This window comes from Sphaerodactylus townsendi, linkage group LG02 (genome assembly GCF_021028975.2).
Source record: "Sphaerodactylus townsendi isolate TG3544 linkage group LG02, MPM_Stown_v2.3, whole genome shotgun sequence".
NCBI classification, from domain to species: domain Eukaryota; kingdom Metazoa; phylum Chordata; class Lepidosauria; order Squamata; family Sphaerodactylidae; genus Sphaerodactylus; species Sphaerodactylus townsendi.
In genome coordinates, this window is record NC_059426.1 from 53,882,676 (window position 1) to 53,905,429 (window position 22,754).

Genomic DNA, 22,754 nt, shown 5'->3' on the forward strand with positions numbered 1-22,754 from the left:
TTCCCCATGGGGAGGCAACTCAACAACAGCTTGCTGCAAAGAGCAGGACAGAGCACAGTCGCTTCTCCAGCATTCTTTTGATCAGCATGAAATGCTCAAATACTGTTCTTGTGCCTTACTTCAACTTGGGACTGCCATAAATAATTACTCCACTCTGTAGTTTGGAAACTGGATTATTAAAAGATTACTATGATGGTTCATGATTGTGTGTTTGCAAAGAAGCCAGTCAATGGAATTGTTTTGAATATTTTCAGGACATTACAGAGAGTGAACATTCATTATATGGACCTAAAGACTCTTCTGTCTCACCCTTTAAGACTGTCCAATTGTAAGCATCATTACTCTGAGCAGCAGTGTTGTCTTTAGCAATGTGAATCCATTGCTAATGGACTTTGAATGGTTTAACCTTGTTTAGGATTGCATTGTAAGTCTTTTAATTCATTAGGACTTTCTTTTAAATGAGTGTAGGATTGCAGCTGGGCAGCCCAATTCAGATGGGAGGAGGTGAATCTGCAGAGGAAATGGCAGAGGGCCACACCAACGCATTTGCCTCCTCTCCCACACAAGGGGAAGCCCCGCTAGCTCAGGGAGCACATGCCGGTGGCTAGCCACCTCTCTGATCCTCAGCACTCAGAAGTTTGGGGTGCCATGAAGCTGTGCTGGCATCTTGAACAAACACCAGTGTGGGGGAGCATACTTGTGCATTCCTAGGGGTGGAGTGAACTTCATTCTGGGCTCTTTGACTTTGTAAGTCATCGTGGTCAACTGTATGCCATTGTGACCAATAGGTCAATTCGGGCAGTGGGAAGGATTTCATGTTTCCTCCCTGCTGTTCTACCTGAACGCCCCTTTGGAGGCAGTGTGGCACTGTCTTCATCATACCTCTTCCAGCAGCTGCAGCACAGATTCACGAACTGGATTGCAACTGTAAATCTTCTGAGAACAGTTGGAGCAAGATTTTAGTCCAGTAGCCTCCTAAAGATCAACAAGATCCCTAGGGTCTTTCAAAAAGTAAAACTCCCTTTGTCAGATATTCACCTAAAACTATCTTTGAGGAATGTCAGAAATTTTCTGCAGATTTGAGCTGCCTTAAAAATAAATAAATAATGGATGGCTTTTTTGAATGCTCCCATGGTGATTAGAGAAGTGCTCAGTGAAATGCCACTAAATGCCACAGCATCAGAACTGAAGCTTTATGTGATTGCTTGATTGTGCTACTAAATGTTGCCTTCTTTTTTCTCTTACGTGGACTGTGTCAAAACCCTTCGAGGGGCAAAACTCTTCTTTGATTTGTTCTGTTTGTGATGATAATTTGAAATTTTAAGCTGAGAAAGAGAGAAATCTGAAATGTTACAACTAATATTCCAAAAATACATTGTGAAATACTTTGTATCATGTTATTATTTGCCTGGCATTTCGTTTTACAGGAAAAAAAACCCTCTGTATTTTTAATCAGCTTTGTGCTCAAATTTGCAGAACAAATAATCATCTTTTTGAGCTTTTTCTTAAAGTAGAAGGGCAGCTACTCAGGTAATGGATAATCAATATAAGAAGCTTCCTTACTTGAATAGACTATGGTTGTGTCAGTCATGGCAAATTGATACACAGGAGCATTGTCTTTTGGAATCTGTGTTTCATTTTGATATAAGAGAATTATGGATTTTGCTGCTTCTTCAAGGGCAAATATATCTACTGAAGAGAAACTGAAGAGTGCTCCTAGCAGACACTAAACACTTTGGCTGTTGCAAAGGGTTTTTTTTTTTGCTCCAAGTTATAGCAGATATAATAATATTGAATAAATGAGTCTGAGTCTGGACTTTGGTTATTAGGATTGTTTTTAACTTTATGTGATACCGCTCAAGGCCTTCAAGTCAAATGAGTAGTTTAATTTAAGATTAAAAGTGGAAGGGAAGCATGAAAATGACCTAAACAAATAAATATTGTATTTATTTTATTATAAATAGCAGAGGGGATAATTGTAGTTATGTGGGTGCAGTTCTTTGATGGGCTTTGTAGGTGATAGCTAGCACCTTGAGTTAAACCCTGTAACTGATCAGTGACCACAGGAATGTCTGCAGAAAGAGAGTGATAGGTGCCCAATAGTATTGGTGCCCAATAGTAGCTGGGATGCAGTGTTCTGTTCCAACTGTAGCTTCCAGGTTATTTTTAAGGACAGCCCCATGCAGAATGTATTACAGATGTCTAGCTTCAGGGTAACCATAGCATGGATCCATGAGTCCAGATCAGCAGATCCAAGGTAAGGTTAAGAAGAAATGATAGGATGCCTTTTTTACAGCTGCATTAGAATGCTTCTTCAGAAATAAAGCTGGATCAAGTATCATCCCTAGCTCTCCGATTGGTCAGCAAGAGTCAGCTGGATCCCATCAAGATTGGGGGGCATTCCATGTCCTTCAGGACTTCAGCCTTCCCAACATTACTTCGTTCTTGTCCATTCCCTAGTGAGCTCCTGTAAACAGCAGTCTTGACTTGTGAGGTAGAAAGAACATCTGGCCACCTCCCATTGAGTGACTGTCTGCCCACTCCTTGTAACTATCACCTGTTCTCCTTTGCCTGGTTCTGCAGAGGAGAATTGGGTGGAGGAGAGAGAGAATTAGTGATTGAAAAAACTGAGTGGGGATTTGAACCCAAGATGTCCCCAGGTCAACTCTAACTAGTACAGTTCACTGTATATATCTTTTTGTATCATCTTTGATTTTTCCCCCCTAAAAGGCTGACAGGCTTCTTATGGCAAAGCCACCATATCTGTTCATAGAGTGCATCGTTATTCTATCTGTGCACCAGGGATCTATGGATGGCCCTTCCTCTTTTTAGCTTCACATCAATCACATCAATGAGATAACTCACATCAGATAGTTATCAATGAGATAGCCTCACATCAATCACATCAATGAGTTGAGGGAGAGCAGGCAGGTAGGCAGTGGAGAGGGGCAGGCAAGTGAGATTTTCCCTTCTCCATTGACCACAGGTGGTAGAGGAACAGGCCAAAGGAATTGGTGGCTCAGTAATCTGGTGGATGGCTGAGCTAGCACAAGAGGGACTGAATCAGTTGCATATATAATTATAATACGCACTCAAGTTACGTATGCATGAATGCACCTCTAGACCAGGATCTAAAGGGAGCTAATTGTATGGGACAGGGAATACTACAAACTGATGGGGTGGTGGTCTGCTTCTCTGACTCAGTGAAAAGCCTAAACAATTTTTTTTGAAAAGCAAATGGAGGAAACAGCTAAGACTTTAGCCATGTTGACTTTCCAGTACTGATCTATGCCATTTTAACCTTGAGGATAGATTATTGTAATCAGTTATAGGCTTCCAGTTGGTACAATTATTGATGAGTTTTATTTGTTTGGCCCTTTCCGCACGGGCAGTTAATGGCGCCCTGGGGATGGCAAAAACGCCGTCCCCAGGGAGCCATTCGCACAGGGGGCGCAGCTGCTTCGAAGGGGAGCAAGGAGCGAGGAGCGAGGTTTCCGGAAAATGGTGGCTTGGAGCCGCTGCCGTGTGAACGGCAGTGGCTCCAAGGCGCCCTCCCCCCTTTCACTTACCTTGTCTCCGGCCGGCCGGCACGTCGCTGAGGCCTGGGGACACGCCCCCTGACCTGCGACGCTGGAGCAGTCGTGCAGGGCCGGGGGGCATGTCTCCAGGCCTCGGCGATGCGCCAGACAGCCAGAGACATGCAGGGTCGGCTGGGTGACGGTGCTCTGCGGCGCCGTCGTCCCGGCTGTTTCTGGGACCATTTGTGCAAACGGTCCCAGGGGGGTTGGGTCGGTGTGGGATGCACCAACCCAACCCCCAACGACGCCATGTGGAAATGGCCTTTGTTTATTAGCCACCTTTCCACATTGATGTCAAACTGTGTGTGTAGGAGGGCTGCAATGGAGATATCTTCAGGCCTTCAGTATGGAATGCAGCACCATATGTACACAGGAAAGATAGATTTGTCTTTTAGTGTGGACTTCTTATGTTAACATAACTAATCACTTGGAGGCAGTTATGAAAATGAAGAATATGTTGGTTTTTTGCAGGCTAAAAGTGTACGACATCTGACATCAGGAAACTGGGAAGTTATCAAAATTTTAGCATATGATGAAAAAACGCGAAAGATGTGAGCATTATTTTTCTTTATCTGTGCAGGTAAAATATCTGTATGTTAACAAAACAGAATCCATTTTACTGGAAATAGCACATTTAATAGTTAATCATTCTTTCATTTTCAAGTGCTGAAATTCCTCTTCATTTTCAAGTGCTAAAATTAGCTATAACCATAAATGCAAAGTTTAATTCATGTAATCTGCCAATATACTGCAGTAGTATTCTCAGTTAAAGAGAAAGGAGAGATTGTGCCATTTTTTGACTTACTGCATTGATTGAATTAAGAGTAATTAAATGGCTGTGTCAGGAAAATGCATTTCACAAATGAGTTCTCATTGGATCTAAGAAATAAAATGAATACATTTTTAGGAAGCTTAGAAACATATTAATTAAAATTGTTGAATCTCCCATATGGTTAATCTGGGTTGTTTGTTAGAAATAGTCACTCTAACAAAAGGGAAAGGAGAAGAGATTTTAACAGATAGATGTCTACTTCCTGCTATCAAGAAAAGGGACCATCTTAAAGGTTCCCACAGTTTTAATGACAATTCTGCTAATGGTTCAGACAGCCTTAAATTTATTGTTCTGCAGTCATCATAAAATTCTCAGTTTTAAATTGGTGCATTGGACAGTTATTCTTTTCTAGCATGAAAACCAGAAGCCCCAAAGTTTTTTATATGTAGGAAAACATCTCAAGTGCCATGGTGTATTAAGCAGGAAAATGTAGAATTAGCTTAATTCTAGCCTTTCAAAGCCATAACGATTTGAGAATTGCCAGATTAAAATGCGTGCCATTTTTTTTTACTATTGGAGAGAGTAAATTGAAGAATCATTCATTTTACTTAGAATTCCTAGAGCATTTTCATACCATGAAGAATGAAAAAGTGTTTTGGTAATTATAGCAGGCTTAAAAAATGGAATTCCAAAGAAAGGATTTGAAGCAACCAAGGTCCTAAACCATGAGCAGCAAAAAACAAAATAAAACAAAAAAATCCAGCAAACCCAGCCCCCCGCCCCCCCCCCGGCTTGTCACTAGAGTATTTAGTGATACACATTAGAGATCTGCAGTTTGAAGGAAATGAAGGGTTTTTCTTTAAGGCTAGAAAAACATTTTCATGCATACACTCTTAACTGTGAAGAGGATATTTTGTATTCTATCACATTAAATGTCCCGCTCTTTCCATGAAACCATAAACCTATGTGAGGAATTATTTGCTGGGACATGATATATTCTGGAAGCCTATATTCTGAACTGCTATGTGTGTTCAACTGACTACAAAAGTTTGGATTTAAGTTGGCTATTTCATAGCTACTTGATCACTGAATTCAGCCATAATGATTAGAAATGAACTAACATTGCCTAATATATATGTAAAATTTCCACTTTTTACAATTGGTTTTGTAGATTTGTATTATGTCCACCTGTTATATTATTATACATTTTAATGTGTAATTTATGATACTTTTGCATAGAAAGTACACCATTTGTTTGTATAATTATGGAAGGAAATCTATACTTATACACTTCAAGAAAAATAAACGAACTTTGACATTTTAACATTTTAAAAAAGGAAGAAGAAAAGAAAACCTTGAAAATGCAATATAGATATTTTCTTTAAAACAATTCTTTCAAAGTAATTCCGTCTGAATAGAAAAAGGCAAATGTGTTTATGTGTTTCTAATTGAATTTATAATGCTAACTGTGTTTTAATTGTTTGAATGTGTTAATGTTTTATATGATCACCACCTTGTAAAACCTAATTGGGTGCAAAGGTGACATTAAAATGTTATAAATAAAATAAATAAACATAAAACTCATGGTCTAAGTTACTTGGCATTATTTCAGTGGTTATTTTCACCCCTGTAGCAATGTGTACTTTTAACTAATTAAAATATCAGTACAGTGAATGAAGGCAGGGAGAAGGGGCAAGTTAATATTTCTCCAACCTGCCTTAAAATATGATGTGAATTTGTTCTGAACTGCTGTTGCTTAGTTAATACATTGCTTACAAGTTGGAATTTTGACCACTGTGCAGTCTTTAAAATAAAATATGAATGTCCCTTTTTATAGTTGCAGAAAATTAATGAATTTTATCTGGTCTGAACGTATCCTATTCTCTTTTCTAGATATTTTTTAAGTACTGAGAACTCACCAAGAGGGAGACAGCTACATAGGTAAGAGCACGATGATGTTACTTGTGGGTTTCCAGATAGCTGTGTAAAAATTTCACCTTTGGATGGTAATGTTTAATTCTGTGAACACTCAAAGCATAATGTAAAATTAGATTTTTGGTTAGGTAACAGATTGTAGGGAATTTGGAATTGTATAGTATAGTCTAATCTCATCAGATTAGCAAGGTAGGTACTTGGAAGGAAGACCACTGAGGAACACTGCAAAGAAAGGCAATGGCAAATCACCTCCGTTAATCACTTGTTTTGAAAACCTATCAAGGGTTGCTATGTGTCAGCTGTGACAGCACCCACACAACAGATTGTAGATCAACTTTTTCTAGTTAGCCTGTGGCCTACCTAAGTATGGATGAACAAGTCCTAGTAGCCACTAGAGTGAAGGAGTATCTTCCTGTTGCTTCAAGACTAAGGATCAATGGAGTCATAAAAAATTCCTGTTTGAGGGATTAGTACCATTGGATAGGGTGGAAGATGTCCGGTAGTGCTGTCAAGGAAGAGATTTTATTCTGAATTTGGAAAGCTCTAGATAGATGCAATACTTAACTGACAATTCCAGAAATGACTGGGAAACCAAGAATGGGTGGATGAAGTTGCTGTGAAGAACCAGAGAGAATCAGCACAAATGAATGAAACAAAAATCTGATAATTATAAAAATATACTGCTTACCTCTTATCTACCATCAAAGAAGAATGCATTTCAGACAAAGAAAAAAAAGGGGGGGGGAGAGAAAATGTTGCATTCATCAGTCAGTATTGCATACTTTGAAATCTGCCACAGATACACAGATAGAAAGCTGGTTAGCCATCTTATATGATAAAACATCCTCCTGTCTATTTCTGCAATCTGCACATTCATGTGCATGAGTGGAGCCATAGGCATTTTATAATTTGTGATTCTGAAGTTAAAAGAGGAGTACAGGTTTCATTAATATAGGCTGAAATCCTATCCTCAGATTAAATACATTCCCAAACAACACCATTTCCATGTTTATACTCATTTGTTCCGTTATGGATTGCAGACACTGGCTCGGGATAATATTATTCTTAACTGTTTTGAAAAATATCCACATAATCTTAGTGTATAATAATGTATTTTTGTTAACTTGATTGTTTTTTTCTTAATTTTTTCACCACTACAGTGTTTCAACATTTGAACTATTGAATCGTCAGTGCCTTTCGTGCAGTTTTATGAAAGATAACTGCACATATTTCAATGCAAAGTTCAGCCCTACTAACAAGTATTTCATTCTACAATGTAAAGGTAAGTCATATTCCTCAATTTAACATTCAGAGTGTTCAGATTTTTTTTTCAAGATCACACCTTGCATTTGTATAAGATGCCCATTCTGTTCCAGGTGTTTTACCGCAAAAGAAAGACAGAGAAAGAGAGCAAACTAGAGATTATGGAGCAGTTCATTAGAGATTCATTGTATCAATAGTGGTTTGAACATTGCATGTGCAGAGATTTTATGAATTTCTGCTAGTCTGAATTATGTCTAGTCTGAATTATGCAGCTAATTTGTTGGTGATTTGATCAGTTTAGGGCCATTTCTGACTGAAATTCCTTAACAAGAACCTATAAATGGGTATACAATAACAAGAGCTAAGATTCGTGCAGGAGGGCAGTACATATAGCCCTGGTTGAATTTTTCCTGGCTTGGATCACATGAGGCTTTTTTTCCTTGTGGTCATACACTCCTGTTAATGATTTTGTATTTGAATTTATACATATAAACTGGGTGTAGCTGTTAATATAGTGGAAAACCTTTTAATTAATAACATAGTGTTAATATAGTGGAAAACCTTTCTTCTACAGTAATTTTATTCCAGAATACATCAAGACTGTTTCAGAGCAAATAACCTGTGATTTTGATAAAGTATTGTGACAAAGGAAACAAAAATTAAGTGAAGTAAGAGGGGGTGTTGATGCTTTAGGCCATGATCCCATGAAGTCAATTATGTGCATATCCACACTCAGTTGCAGCTTTCTTTGGTGTTTCTCTGCAGCAACTGCAGCTGTCCATAAGGTAAAATTTCCTGTTCAGTGCTGGCAGCTGCTGCAGGACAAACATAAAAGAAAATTCAGTTAAATAATCTGTTATTTACATGGAAATGACTTCTTTGGATCGTGGCTCTGGCCTTGAATTATAAAGGCAGACATATTTTTGTGCAATCTTTTATCAATTCTCAAACATTTTCAAATGACTTTGAAAAGTGCTGAGTATTCACCATTCTTTTTGATCTTATGGCAGCAGCAGGTGCTCTATACTTTTTATAATCAGACTATTAATTGCTCTGTGTCAATTTCTCAACTGTAAAATTGAGAGACTAATAATAATAATGCCACAGACTTGTAACATTACCCATGAGACTGTTCTAGTGATGTGTTGGAATTGTGAGGACTGCTCATGTGCTTAGTATTAAAACACATGCATTAATTGTTTTGAGAATTGAGAGCAGAGTTGTTAATGCACATCCAAAGATTCTTGCTCTTCACTGAAGTCTGAGTAAGCTGTATCAATAAATTTTACATTTAATAATTACTGTCCTTTCTTCCTGTTACAGGACCTGACGTTCCAGTTGTCAGTGTGCACAGTACAAGTAATCCTGAAAGTAGGTCCATTGGGAATTTTCCTGAGCCTTTCCCCTCAGTTTTTCTTTTTAGACTTCTGAAATAATTAATGTCTATAAACCCATCTTAATTATGGCCTAGCAATAAATATGTTTGTAACTGATAAGAATAGAGAGAAATTAATCAAGGGACTATAACGTTCCAGGGTTGACATTTCACTAGATGCATATCTTTTATCTCATATTAATACTAGTTCTAATTAGGTGGTATAGTAGCATGATCCCATTTTCTAACTATGCAAACTGGGTTTCTATTACACCAACTCTGTGTAAGTGTTAAAATACTTTAAAGCTATAATCCAATTACTTTGGATTAAGGTGCTGCCTTCAGAGTGCTGTTTGTCAAATTCATCCTACATGTGATAAACCAAATTCTACTTCTGCTTAAGCTCCTGCAGTCTAGTACAACTTCTAAGAAATCTACAGGATGCTCCTCAAAACCTGTGAGACTCTAAGCAAAACAGTGTAAATACTTTCATGCATACATGGCTAACAAAGAATATGAAAGTTCCCTCAAAATTTGAAAACTAAATGTAAAACATTTTATTTTAGCTTAATGATATACGGGAACCAATCAATCACCTTTTGTAGGACAATCCCGTGACAGCTAGCTTCCTGCATATTGACCTTCCTTGAAAATTCTTATGTCATAAAAATACTAATAAATCACTACAAAACTTGTGAAGTGGCTTTGTCTGGCTCTCTTGGAAACTAATGTATCGAGACTACTGCTTCATGAGACACCAAATGGTTGCAACTTTCTTAATAAACTTGAGAAAGGATATGAATTAGTTTGTATGGGCAGCTGGTGAACCATATGGAACAGCAGCAGGAGTATTTGGGAAACGAACACTTGCAAAACAGCATTGTGCAATGCTGCAAGATTATTTCTGGTTAGGAATACGGATTGATTGCAACAGATTGTGCCACACTCTAGGATTTTCCTCCAATCTCTATAGTAAAAACCATAGAGATCAGGATAATCCCTACACTTTTACACATTTTGGTGATGTCACTCCCAAATTTTAACCAGAAGTGAGGATGAGGCATCGACTGATGCCATCCACCCCATGCCACTCCATTGAGCACTCTGGTGGTAGACAGAGCCATGGCAGCAGAGGTTTGCTTTTTTTATAACAAGCAAATAGTACCCCCTACATGGTAGTCTGTGTGGCAGCTTCCTGGAGTCAAATTTTTTCTGAGTCCTCATCTTTTCTAAAGAGAAGATGATGTTTTTCTGCTCCACCCAACAGCAGTCAATATTTTTTTTAAAAAAATGTTGTTATATCCCCACAAAAGGGAAAAATCATTAATATTTCTTTTGGCATCATAAATTAAGCTCAGGTTTTTCCATCCTCACCCCCAGTAAATGTACAGAAGAGTTAAAAGATGTACTTGGTGTTGATTTAATATCACTGGCTTTTACTGCGTTGTACATTGTACCTATTGCCTTAGTTGTTTGCATTGTTCTCTAATTTTGTAAACCTAGCCCTTTTGTACTGTTCATGGGTTGTTTTATGCCGTCTGATTGCAGTGCTTTATGATGCCTAATCTGTCTTGAGTCTTAGTGATAAACTGGGCTGTGAATAAAACAAATAAAATAAAATATTTTAAAATAGGGGACTTGTATCCCATGCTTTGCTTGTGCTGCATCCTGCTCTTTGCGAGACCCGTTGTCTACTGAGGGTTGTCCTCTGGTACTAGCCTTTTTAAAGCTCACTGAAGGACTCTAGCCCAGGGATGTTGAACTCATTTGTTATGAGGGCCAGATATGGCATAAATGTGACTTGGTCAGGCTGGGCCCCGGAGGTCTGCCTTGACTGACCCCAGAATAGCATGGGGAGGGGGGTTCCTGGATTGATGAGCCCACAGTGGGATGGGGTGGCTGCCTTGAGAAGGAATGAGGGGATGCCTCAGCTGGCTTGTGACCCTGATAAGTCCCCACAAAGGGTGAGATGTGGCCCCTTGGCCACATGTTTGCCCCCCCTGCTTTCAAAAGAAGTCCCTGATGAATATTCTCCAGAGCAGAGGACGACCACCTCAGTAGAAAGGGCATATAGAAAGCAAGGTTTAGGAGGCCAGAGGCCTAGAGGCCAGAGATTTTAATTCGTACTTTCCTAAAAATCTTTTATTGTTGCAGTGTTTCTCACATTGAAACAAATTTCTTCCTTCTTCTGTCATGTTCTTACAGGATTTTATATATTGGAAAATAATTCTGTATTACAAGAAGCCATTTTAAAGAAAAAAAAATTCCAGTCAGAAATCAAAATGCTTCACATTGATGACTATGGTAAATGTACCTGGATGTTATTAGTATGAACCAAATAGTTTTCAGATTTTTTTTTCATCTTTTAAACTACCAGCCTTTAATGTTTTGCTCTTTTCTTAAAAGACCTTCCTTTACAATTGTCACTTCCAAAGGATTTCACAGACCGGAATAAGTATTCACTCCTGTTAATAGTGTAAGTATGACTTCAGCATTATTAAGATTAATTAAGATTAATTAAACTGATTTACAAGGTTGTGTATTGTAGTTTATTTTCCTGTTCTTGGGTTAAAAGAATGTGTATTTCAGTTCACATAGTCTTGCTAGGGCATGACCCTTCTGTGCTAGCATCACACATTTACCACTTCGCTATTGTTTGAGGGATTTCTTTCAGGGCCCACCTGCCAGCTTTAGTTTTTAAGAATCATATGGACTAAAGATTCTAGGGACTAGTCCTTGGAGTTCCACAAAAATCAACAAATGTTGTAGCTTGATTTTACTGAATTGTGAGGGGACAAATAGATTCCTTCAGTGACACAGCTATACAGTCTCTGGTTCGAATCTCAAGACCAGTTGTGCTGTTTTCAGAGTGCAGAGTACATTCTTCCTGCAGTAGGAGCTTTCGCTCATGAAAGCCTTTCAGTGACCAAAAAAGCACCAAGCATGATTAGAGAAAAGAGCTGCAAGATAAGATCATTTCCACAAGATTTCCATCCTCTATTCTTACTCCTTGGACCTAGATTTGTGACTGTGTGTTATCTCTCACACTTGAGCCTGGGCAGTTTCTCTACACATTTCCTATTCTAAAAAAATAATATTTGTGTCTAAATAATGGCATGTTTTCTCAAGCTCTGTCCATTTGGGCAGACTCAACGACAATAGTTCTTTTGTTCCTGGGCATAGAGCCACTGTTAACTGAATGAGAATGATGTGGCCAGCTCATTTGGGTGTCAGTTCATTGGACCAGTGCATCAGGAACCAAGGTTTCAAGGTAAGCTTTGTCCTGGACACTGACTCCTGCCTGCACTTTAGAGTCTTCCATCTGAATCACTTCTACAGGGCATTGCCTTTGCTTCAGAGGCGTAGCTGGGCCAGAGTGTGCCCGGAGTACACTCTGGCTTTTTCGCATGCCCTGCCCCCACGCCCCCCACATAGCACCCCCCTGTGGCGCCTCCCACACACTTACTTTAGCAAACCAAGCAGGCTGGAGAAGAGGCCTGCCTGTTCCCTTCCAGGCTGCAAACGACCTGGTGGGAACTACATTTCCCAGGGTCTTGCCAAACTTTAAACTTCTTTTTTTTCTGTAATTCTGCAAGGTGTCCCAGGTTTCTAACAAAATACCCTTTTCTTCCTGGCCCCATTATCTGGATTTTTATTTTTATCAGATTTACAATTAGATGTATGGCACTTGAGAGACTATATCAAATTATTTCACTCATTAGCCTTTATTGACATATAAGAAAAGCAAAAAAAAATAGACATGGATACAAATAAATATTAATAAAAATATAAAGGAACAAAATCAGTCGACTGCATAATTTCCATAAGAAAGTTCGCTGCTAAATGAGAAAAAAACAGAATCTGGGTTATCTAAAAACAATAATAATCCAGACAGATTTGTTAGCTCTGTTTGAAACAGGGGAGTAAGATTCCAATATCTAGCTCTAATTTCTGTAAACCTAGAGCAGTGTAGCAATTCAACTTACCCTACATTACAGTAGTACATTCTGCCAGATTTTTCTAATTTATTGAACCTCCCCTGGAGAAGGGCAGAAAGAAAAATATTAAATATTGCAAGTGTGAGAGGTCGTCTTAAATCTGGGTTAGTTTAAAAGTACAGTTTAAAAGCCATCTGTCCCTGATCAAATGAGATGGAGAAATGTAAGGGTGAACAGGTTTTCATAGCTGCTGTGTATAAATTAGAAAATTCCCTGACCAATAATTGGCCCTTAATGAGTTTAAAGGCTTCTGAGCAGGATAAAGAATTCAATTAATCGATAGGAAGTCCAATAGACTCAATTTTCTTTTCAATCAGGAGAATCCAGGGATTGGCCCAATATCTGAAAGCAGTAATTGGTCCAAAGAATGGTCAGACTGTAAGTAATAAATACGTAGCCAAAACCTAAAAGCCCTGATCCAAGCCTTTGATTACAAAGAAATTTGGCCAAGCTCCGGACAAAGGACAGCAAAGGGGACTCAATTAGGGGGTCCCATGATTTTGTGGAAAAAAATAGATTGAAGAGAATTCAGAGAATAATTAACAGCTTGGATCCAAATTGAGAAGCCATATAAGAGTTGGAATTCAATTTTTGCATTAAAGACTTTTAGAGCTTCGGGTATGAAGGAGTGACCTCTGCTTTAAAAATGCCCCGAATGATTGCAGAAGTGCTATTGGAAAACCTTGTTATTGTTGCCTTTGTATGGGCCACCCATGAGAGATTCTAAGAGAACAGAAGGTATCAAATTATTTTTAAAATGTTTGTTTGGGAGAGATGCAACAATTGCTGTTGATAATCCATTTTAGAATGTTTTCCATTTCTTAAAAATATGTAATAAGCAAGAAAATACTAGAAGTGAATACAGTTTTTTTAATTTGGTAAATTTTGGGTACAGGTTTCAAAAACCTGGAAATTTTCAGAAAAACCAAATAAAGTATATTCAACCATTTTATTTGGCTTTTTACCAATTTATTTTTTGGGGGGGGATGGGTAAAACTCAAACCTGAAATTTACCTACTAAAAAAATTCTACTGTCCTGCTGCCATTTCCAAGTCCAAACACCAAAAAGGCAAATCATATTTGGCTTTTTCAGCACCAGGGCTATTTGGCTTTGCTCAATAAAGACCCACCCCCCCTGGCTTTTTGCCCTTAGAAGTCACTAATAATTAGGATTCAGATTTCAATATGACAAGCTGAGCTAGAAAAAGCAAAAGATCTGATTCAAAACTGGTCCAAAGGTTAACTGGTTATTCTAAATTGGAACATTGCATTCGTTAGTTAATTGCAAACAAAATTATAATCCACTAATTTCAATATTATTCCCTTTTGTTTGAAGATGTTTTTTTCTTGCTAAATGTTGCAAGTTCTCTCTTACTTGTACATAGGCAGTATAGAGTGTATATCATTAGTTCAAAAAACTGCTGGAGCAGTGTGAATCCACAACTAAAAACAAAACAAAACAATGTGTTTTTTTATTCTGCATATACTAAATATAACTAGGTTGCTAACGTCATAACATAATATATTGATTCTAAATGTTGTTTAAAAATAGACTGAAGATGGATCTCAAGACCACTTGTGACGTCCCATTCATCATGCTAGCTTCTAAAAAGTTGAAGCACAGGAATATTGGTCCAGGTGTGAAAGCCATTTATGTGGAGGCCCTTTCCGCATGGGCAAAATACAGTGACCCAGGGATGGCAAAAACGCTGTCCCTGGGCTGCTGTTTGCACAGGAGGTGCTGCTGCATCGCAGTAGCCCCGTCCTGGCCGCCCAGGAGTGGCGTGAAGCCGCCGCTGTAAACCTCGCTCGTTGAACGAGGTTTTTGCCAAGAGGCATCTTCCCGTCAGGGTGGTGCGAACCGCACCGCTGGAAAGACGCCGCTTTTCCCATCGCCTCCACTGACCTCGTCTTCCAGCGTCGCTCTGGAGGGCTGCAGAGACCCATCCACAATGCCCTCCGACCCCTGGAGGTCGAAGGGCAGCATGGGCGGGTCCCTGCAGCCCTCCAGAGCGATGCTGGAAGATGAGGTCAGTGGAGGGGACCGACTGAGAGGCATCTCCACGTGGAGCCACCTCTCTGGCTGGGGGGAAAGTCCGGGCTGATTGCACGCTAGTGTGCGAATGTCCTCCGAGCCTCCATTGGCACAATTCATGCCAGTGGAGGTTCGTTTCCGCGTGTGTGCGGAAAGGACTGAAATGTCTTCTCACAAGGTTTGAGTAGCTTCTGCAGGAGATGGTTTATTCATGACAATAGTCTGCTAGAATATTATTAACTAGATACAGCCTAGATCCTATTAATCTATTTATGTTTGTCCATAGCCCCCATTAATAACTGGCTTAGTCCCCATTAATAACCCTTAATTCTTCTCCTCCAGTGGTGACAGCCTGCAGATAAAGCTGAATTAACTTGTCCCCAGAACAAGTTCACGTACAGAGGAGTATGTTGTGAACTGGCATGGGATAAGAATTGCACATTTGGAATCAAGAGTGTCTTTGATTACATAGATGCTACTAAAATCCCAAATCTCTGAGTACACATAAAATTCTAGTTCATTAAACTGAAAAGTGCACATGCATAATGTCACTGAATGTGTAAGAATTCCCCCCCCCCCAGTCTGACAATATGCGAAGAATGAACTATTAGCCTCATTAATATTAATAGAAATGCAAAGCTAAATCTTCTGCAATTTGCTAATGATGTAACCTTTGATTGTTAATAAGGAAGAATATATTTCAGCAGCTTAATCGAATAAAGCATTGTCCTTCAGATTGTATGTTGTGCACTTCATTGTTTATATGGCTTTTGATGAATTTTCCATGTATCTTGAACTCGCTCCTGTTTTTTGTTTTTTTTTTTTTGGTTTCTACTGTCTATTTTCTGTAGTATTTTTTTCTTTCTAGTGCCTTAGATCTTGTTGAGCCTGTGAGAACTTTTGGAATTTTGGAACCGGGAGTGAGTGCAAACACAAAATATGTTGCCATGTGATTAAAAGCCAGGCATTCACGTACAGAGGAGGCAACTCTTTCGAAATGGGTGCTACTTGCAGATTTATAAATGATGCCTCCTGAATTTTTCTAAAGCACCTCTTGTTCCAGTGAGGTTGAAGAAAACCAGGACTGGCTATTTGATTTGGGGGAAAGAAACAGATGGTTGCCAGGAAACCCATTGGTGGACACCATGAAATTCATTGACTCCAGTTTTTGAGTCCCTGCATATGATCATGTTTATGTGATTTAGTTCACCATTCATGATCACAGTTGCGTGACTTAGTTACTCATTAGGACACAGGGATATTTATTTGCATGTTTCTTACATAGATTTTTTTTAAAAAAAATTTCAGTTGAGTAATTGTACATGTATGCAGTTTGTGTTAATTGTGCATGTTATACAGACTGCATAGAAAATGGGTTTATCTCAGCATATGAATCACTATTTTTAAGATGTAGTGGAGCAGTGGTTTAGAATAATATATATTTTATGTACACATTTAAATCATTACATTTGTTTATACTGCTTATTTCTTAGATTCCTGACCAATCTGGTGTGTAGACTATCCACGAAGTAGGAGTGGAGATTCACACTAAATCTCATGTACTGTCCTCCACTAAATGTGTAATTTTAAATGAGAAGCAGGTTTTCATGTGAGTAGGCTCCACTCATCTCTACCTACTGGTAACAGGTGCAAATGGATTGCACAAGTAGATTCTATTCACATAACTTGTACATTGAAGCTTAGATTATAAGCACCTTGGGATAGGGCACAATAAATTCAGTGCTAATATAAATTTGATAGCCTATGCACCCAGTTCTAAATCATATGGCTTTATCTGCATTAAGATGCATTTATCTGCTTCAGGTGGTTTTGAACCAGTGCTGTAAGAATTTATTGTTTTGTATAATTGTTATTTCTTTACTATTCTTTTGATATTTACTTAACTCACCTCTAAAAAGCAATATTGTACTTTCAGGAAGGACTTCATGCTGTTTCAGTTAACATTGATATAGTTGCTTTTTATGATGTCAGTTACCAAAAATCTACAGCCTGAAAGTGATGGCTGAGCAAATTAGGGCTCTGTTAGATCTTCAGAGTACCACAGCCATCATAACCAGTAAGAAATGATGAGACATGAATTTTGCAGTCTGGTGCCACATGTGTGATAAACAGATATTTCACCATTAAATGACATTCCAGGAATCTTTACTGTTATAAATCAGGTTAGAATGCAGCTCCTGAAATATTGACACTGAACGTCAATATGTTCATATCCATTCATATGTTTCTAGTACATCATTTAATTTATACTGCAAGTACTTCCTAAGTTTTGCAAGTTTTTTTTTAAATTGCTTACCATTGGGCACAATAGTGGAATTGCTGGACTCAAAATAAGCTAAACATTTTGGACTCTGCTGGAAGTCTACTGTGAAGACCTAATACCATGATAACATGGACAATTTTGAATCATAACCAATTCATATTAGGAGGCATTAGCAGATTCTCTTAGGAAAGTTTAGACTGAACAAATTAGTCTTTGATGCATTTTAATATAAGTTATTTGTTTTACTTTTCATCCTCTTGAAGAACTGGAGAAAGAGGAAATTGTTAGAAATTATCAAACTTTCATTTCTGCATATTGAGGAAGAAAGCTGGAAACATGGCTTTGGCCTTTCTGGACATATATTTTAGCAATGCCTAATCAGTTTGTATTAGTCAAATTTTGTGTCTCCTTTTTAAAAGGGAAGAGGCAGGACTTGCTCAAGGCATGTTCATTTCAGTGAACAGGCAAACACAGTGGCGTACCTAGGCAAACTGGAGCCCTGGGCAAAACCTGAGTTTGATGCCCCCCATGGGCGACCACCCTCCCCCACCATGACCAAACAATGATTTTTTTCCACTAGGTCATTTCAAAGTCACCATCACATTATAGAATATGCCCCAACTCACAAATCTGAACACAAAAATGGGCCATGCCACACAGCAGAAATAATGTTTAAAAACATTTTCAAAATGCTTTCAAAATGTTTTATTACGGCTATGAAAACATTTTAGGGTGTTGTAACTAGTCCCCTCCAATTGTGGGAAACAGCATCACTTTCAATGTTATTTAAACTGGGGACCCCAGATTCTCCTTTTAAGGTGGATTTAAAAGGAAAATCTGGGCTCCCTAGTTTAAACAAGTGATGCTGGAATCCAGTCCCAAACAGCATCATTTTCAATGGTGTTTGAAACAACATTGAAAGTGATGCTATTTTGGTGTTGATTCTCCCCCACCCTGAAACAGCATCACTTTCAATGTTTAAACTGGGGACCTCAGATTCTCCCTTTAAATCCATGCCGAAGGGGGTGAATTTAATAATAATAATAATAATAATAATAATAATAATAATAATAATAATAATAATAATAAATCTTTATTAGGCATTGAGAGAATAAAAGAAATAAAGAAAACAAGCATTGGCAGGAAGGGCATGGATTTAAAAGGAGAATCGGGAAATTTGGAGGGTGCCTGCTTTCAGGGGTGCAATTATTAAGATAGCAGCACCAAAATGTCAGAGTATCTTCATGAGGCCCTACTAATGATACCACCCAGGTTTAGTGAAGTTTGGTTCAGGGGGTCCAAAGTTATGGACCCTCAAAGGTGTAGCCTCTCCTATTAGCTCCCATTGGAAACAATGGGGGATGGGGCACTCCCTTTAGGAGTCCATAACTTTGGACTCCCTAAACCAAACCTCACCAAACCTGGGTGGTATCATCAGGAGAATCTTCCGAAAAATCCCTGAAATTCTGGTGCTGCTAACCTAAAAACTGCACCCTCTGCAGGCCAAAAACAGAAAAACACTGAAAATACAAAACCCCACAAACGAACCTGCATTTTTGGTTCCCACAACAAGGGGGCGCCCTGGGCAACTGCCCACTTTGCCCAATGGGAGGAATGCCTCTGGCCAAACACCATGGTATGTGAAATACATTGTAAAATTGCTAATTCTTTAATTCTTCCTCTCTGACTACTATTCTTCATACACAGCTTCTCTTAACTGTATCATACACACTAGTCTATAGATTAGAGAGTTGTATTGTAATTGCTTAAAAGAATGATTATTATCTCTTTTCTATATAATTAGGATCAAAGTTTGACTTTGATTTTCCTCATTTATGTTCACCTTATTCATTTAACAAGTTGACAGATACACTCCCTGGTAGTATGCAATAGACTGAAGACTAGCATTTAATCTGTTTAATAAAAGTGAGAGGTGATAATCATTCTTTCTCCACCACCCCCCTCAACACAGTTAACCTCCTTCCATTGAAATCCGTAGAAAGTGCACCTTGAAAGCCAACTTCCATTATTTAACACTACTTGAAAAGGTACAAAAAGTATTGGATACAGTCAGTTTTAGTCAGTACTAATCTTAAAAACAGACAAGTTTTTCTTTTCCTCACTGTGTACTTTGATTGTCTCTTTATGCAGGGAGATTATTTACACTAACATGGAAATTACTCCAGATTTAGGCCAGTAACTACCAGAGTTTATAGGCACAATTGCCTCCTCTTTCATCCAAAAACTTTGACAGATGCTGTGAAGACTACACCATATACAATATTAACAGCAGCATGTTCTTCAGAAGACAAAACTGCCCAAGCTTTAAATATAACACACTTATATTGATTTCTACTAGCTTTGTTAGCTGCAGAGGTATTCTTAGCTTTGATCAGTACCCAGTATATGTAATGATGACATAACAATAGATGTTTGCATAGAACTGTTTAAACTTGCAGGGGACACTGCTGTTTCCGTTGCACAGAATCAAATATGTATGTGGAAATATACGTGCATGGAGGAAAATAATGTGTGCAGCTGGCGTTTTATTTTATACTTTCTCAGAGAACAGGATAGAGTAATTAGTGTGTTATTAATTACTAAATTATCCCAGAGAAAAAAGCTTATTTAAATTTTAGTATGTGCAGAGTTTATTTAGCTTTTTAAAGACTGAGCTGTGAATATGAATGTAATGCAAAAAAAAATCTGGATGTATCTATTTATAAGTAGCTAAAAACATTTTCATTGCTAGTCTGCTATACTTGTAAATGGTATAGGTGTGTGTAGTTGTGTAAGCATACTAATCATACTATTATTCAGTATTTTTTCAACCATTTCCAGTGTATAGCCCTTTCAAGTAGGCAGTACGAGAACTGTAGTCAGATATGCTTTTTCTCCTTTAAAAAATGGAACACATGGGCCATGGGGAAATCAACTATGTAGCCTTCTTACCCTACCTCAAATGTTTGCTTAATTTCAACTTTTCCCCACCCCTCAATGCAGCTGACTTCCAGTACCAGAACAAGGCTAAGCAGGTCTTAGTGATTGTGGGACCCTGGGCAAAAGTCCAGGATGGAACTGCAGAATCACCGCCAACTCACCACTGGTCCAAACAAGAGGTGGCCCTCATCCCATGTGAGGTGGGTGGGAGCTGCTGTTGGAAGACAGCTGCCTGAGCATAGGAGGCAGGAGCATTAGCCTCCTCCCCCCTTTCTTCAGTGGGACATGGCACTTTCCCTCCCAAGTGGGGGGCCAGAGCAGCTGCCCTGTTATCCATTAGATAACTAAGGCTCACTAGGGCTTGACAATAAACGCTGAAATAAAACATCTACATGCAGCATGTAAGGGATGGGAGGGTGGAGTTTAGCTTTTTTGTTCTGTTTTAGGATTCCTTCACTACTTTCTTTATACACTTGTATAATTAATGGTATATCAGTTAATATATAGATTTCAAGTAGAGCAGATTGATGATTAGTGTTAAAAAGTACGCCTCTCAGCTCTAAATAGCAGAGATTATGGTGAAAGTTTCATAAGCAGACTAAAATAAAAGGTTCTTGTGAGAAGGATGTGACAGTGAGAGATGAACTTCCATTTCCACAGAACTGTCTAAGGTGTGAAGGATTAGACTGCAGGAAGCATGTAGATTACTTGCTAAGGTGCAGGAATTTTGGTTTATAATTGGTAACTTCTGTCTCTTTAAAAAAGAACATCAGCTTAAGCAGAGTTTCCGAATGCTTATAAATCTTGCTACCATAGCAGTTTCATCAGACACAAATCATTAATATCCGCAGGCTCACACTTGATTTGCTTTGAGTTAGTAGACCAGGCAACAAATGGAGACTTCCACTGTTAAAAGAACTGCTGATGTAGAAGCACAAGCAACAAAAAACTTCATAAGGATTAGGAAAAAGTAGAATCTTCAGATTTCTACTGAAATTGAGCGACGTACTACTGTGAGATGTTTCCCATAGAAATAACAAATGAATGTCATCTGCACATTCTTTGCCTTGTGTTAGACCTGAAAATTTGGAATATTCATCAGTGTTGAGAAAGCATTTCCCTCACACCACCCCATTGTTTCTTTCATATATTTACAGGTCCATTGTTTCCCTCTATATTTCCTATTTTTATATAGTTTAAAGGTTTGTTCACACATTCATGTCTCATTTGAGTTCTTATTACTTATTTGCTCCCCACTTGATGAATTGCGATGGAATATGTGAATTACCGCCTTCTAAAAGTATTGCATTTGAGGTGATAGCTGCAAGTGATTTGAAAGTTGTATCTATTGTGTCAGATGTCCAAAACTGTACATTCTTATAAATATTCAAGATAAGAGAATTCACAAGAGGCTGGGGTTGAAACATAAACATCCATGGCAAACCTAATTATATCAGTATAAAACTGGAAAATAATTATACTAATTTATATAAACAACAGTTTTGTCAATATTAGTGTCTGTTCAAATACAAAATTTGGATTACTCTACATGGAGTGGGTAAAGGTCAGGATTTGCATATACTTTGTGGGCTTTCAGGGAGAGATGTTGTACAAAATCTTCTTGTAATGATTTTAGTGTGTGTGTGACTTTAAACTGAGAACTGAGTTAGATAGAGGGGGTGAGAGGGATATGAAAGAGTGATATGATTGGTTTATTCTAGAGTGTGCATGTGGGAGAATAGTGCTGGACTGGCAGGAGGTGTCAGAGAGGATAGAAGGTGACAGTATTTCAGAATGGAAGGACTGGGCATGTCAAAACTCTAGTCAGGGAGTTAAAGCTCTGTGAGCATGGCAGAGGGTTTCTGAGTGAGAAGTCTTAGGCCCTTTCCGCATACGTGCGGAGCCGAGCCTCCACTGGCATAATTTATGCCAGTGGAGGCTCAGGGGCCTTTCGCACGCTAGCGTGCAAGCGTCCAGCACTTCCCCCTCAGCCAGAGAGGCGGCTCCATGTGGCTCCATGCGACCTCTAGAGGTTGGAGGGCAGCATGGGCAGGTCTCTGCAGCCCTCCAGAGGGACACTGCACAAGATGGCAAGTGGAGCCAATGGGGAAAACAGCATCTTCCCGGCGGTGCGGTTCGCACTGCGCATGCGGGAACACACTGTTTTTTGAAAACCTCGCTCATTGAATGAGGTTTTCAGGGGCGGCTTCATGCCGCCCGGGGAAAGCCAGGACGGCGCTGCTGCGAAGCAGCAATGCATCCTGTGCGAACGGTCTCCCAGGGATGGAGTTTTTGCCATTCCTGGGACGCTGTATATGGCCCATGCGGAAAGGGCCATAGAGTATCAAACCTCTGTGAGAGAGTCAGTCAGAAAGTCAGAGTCTACACAGAGAAAGTCAGAGCCTCAATAAATTGTTAGACAAAATAAAGACAGAGTCTGAGAGTACTATGAGAGAGAAACTGTCAGAAAATGTCAGAGTGGATTTATGTTGTGTGAAGTCCTTAAAGTATTAGTTACCTCAGTTTGATTTGATTTGGTTTTGTAAATATTTTGCTTCAAACCTTAAAGTTACC

General features: G+C 38.9%; 1 protein-coding gene across 2 annotated transcripts in view; it reads left to right on the top strand.

Moving 5' to 3' along the window:
• DPP10 (dipeptidyl peptidase like 10) overlaps positions 1-22,754 on the top strand; it is a 709,371-nt gene that overhangs the window by 662,057 nt on the left and 24,560 nt on the right. For both annotated transcript variants that reach the window (XM_048483325.1, XM_048483324.1), the window contains exons 14-19: positions 4,050-4,129; positions 6,244-6,291; positions 7,446-7,567; positions 8,872-8,919; positions 11,129-11,227; positions 11,330-11,399. In XM_048483325.1, the coding sequence (XP_048339282.1) occupies positions 4,050-4,129; positions 6,244-6,291; positions 7,446-7,567; positions 8,872-8,919; positions 11,129-11,227; positions 11,330-11,399 (467 nt within the window). The remainder of the gene's footprint in view (positions 1-4,049; positions 4,130-6,243; positions 6,292-7,445; positions 7,568-8,871; positions 8,920-11,128; positions 11,228-11,329; positions 11,400-22,754) is intronic.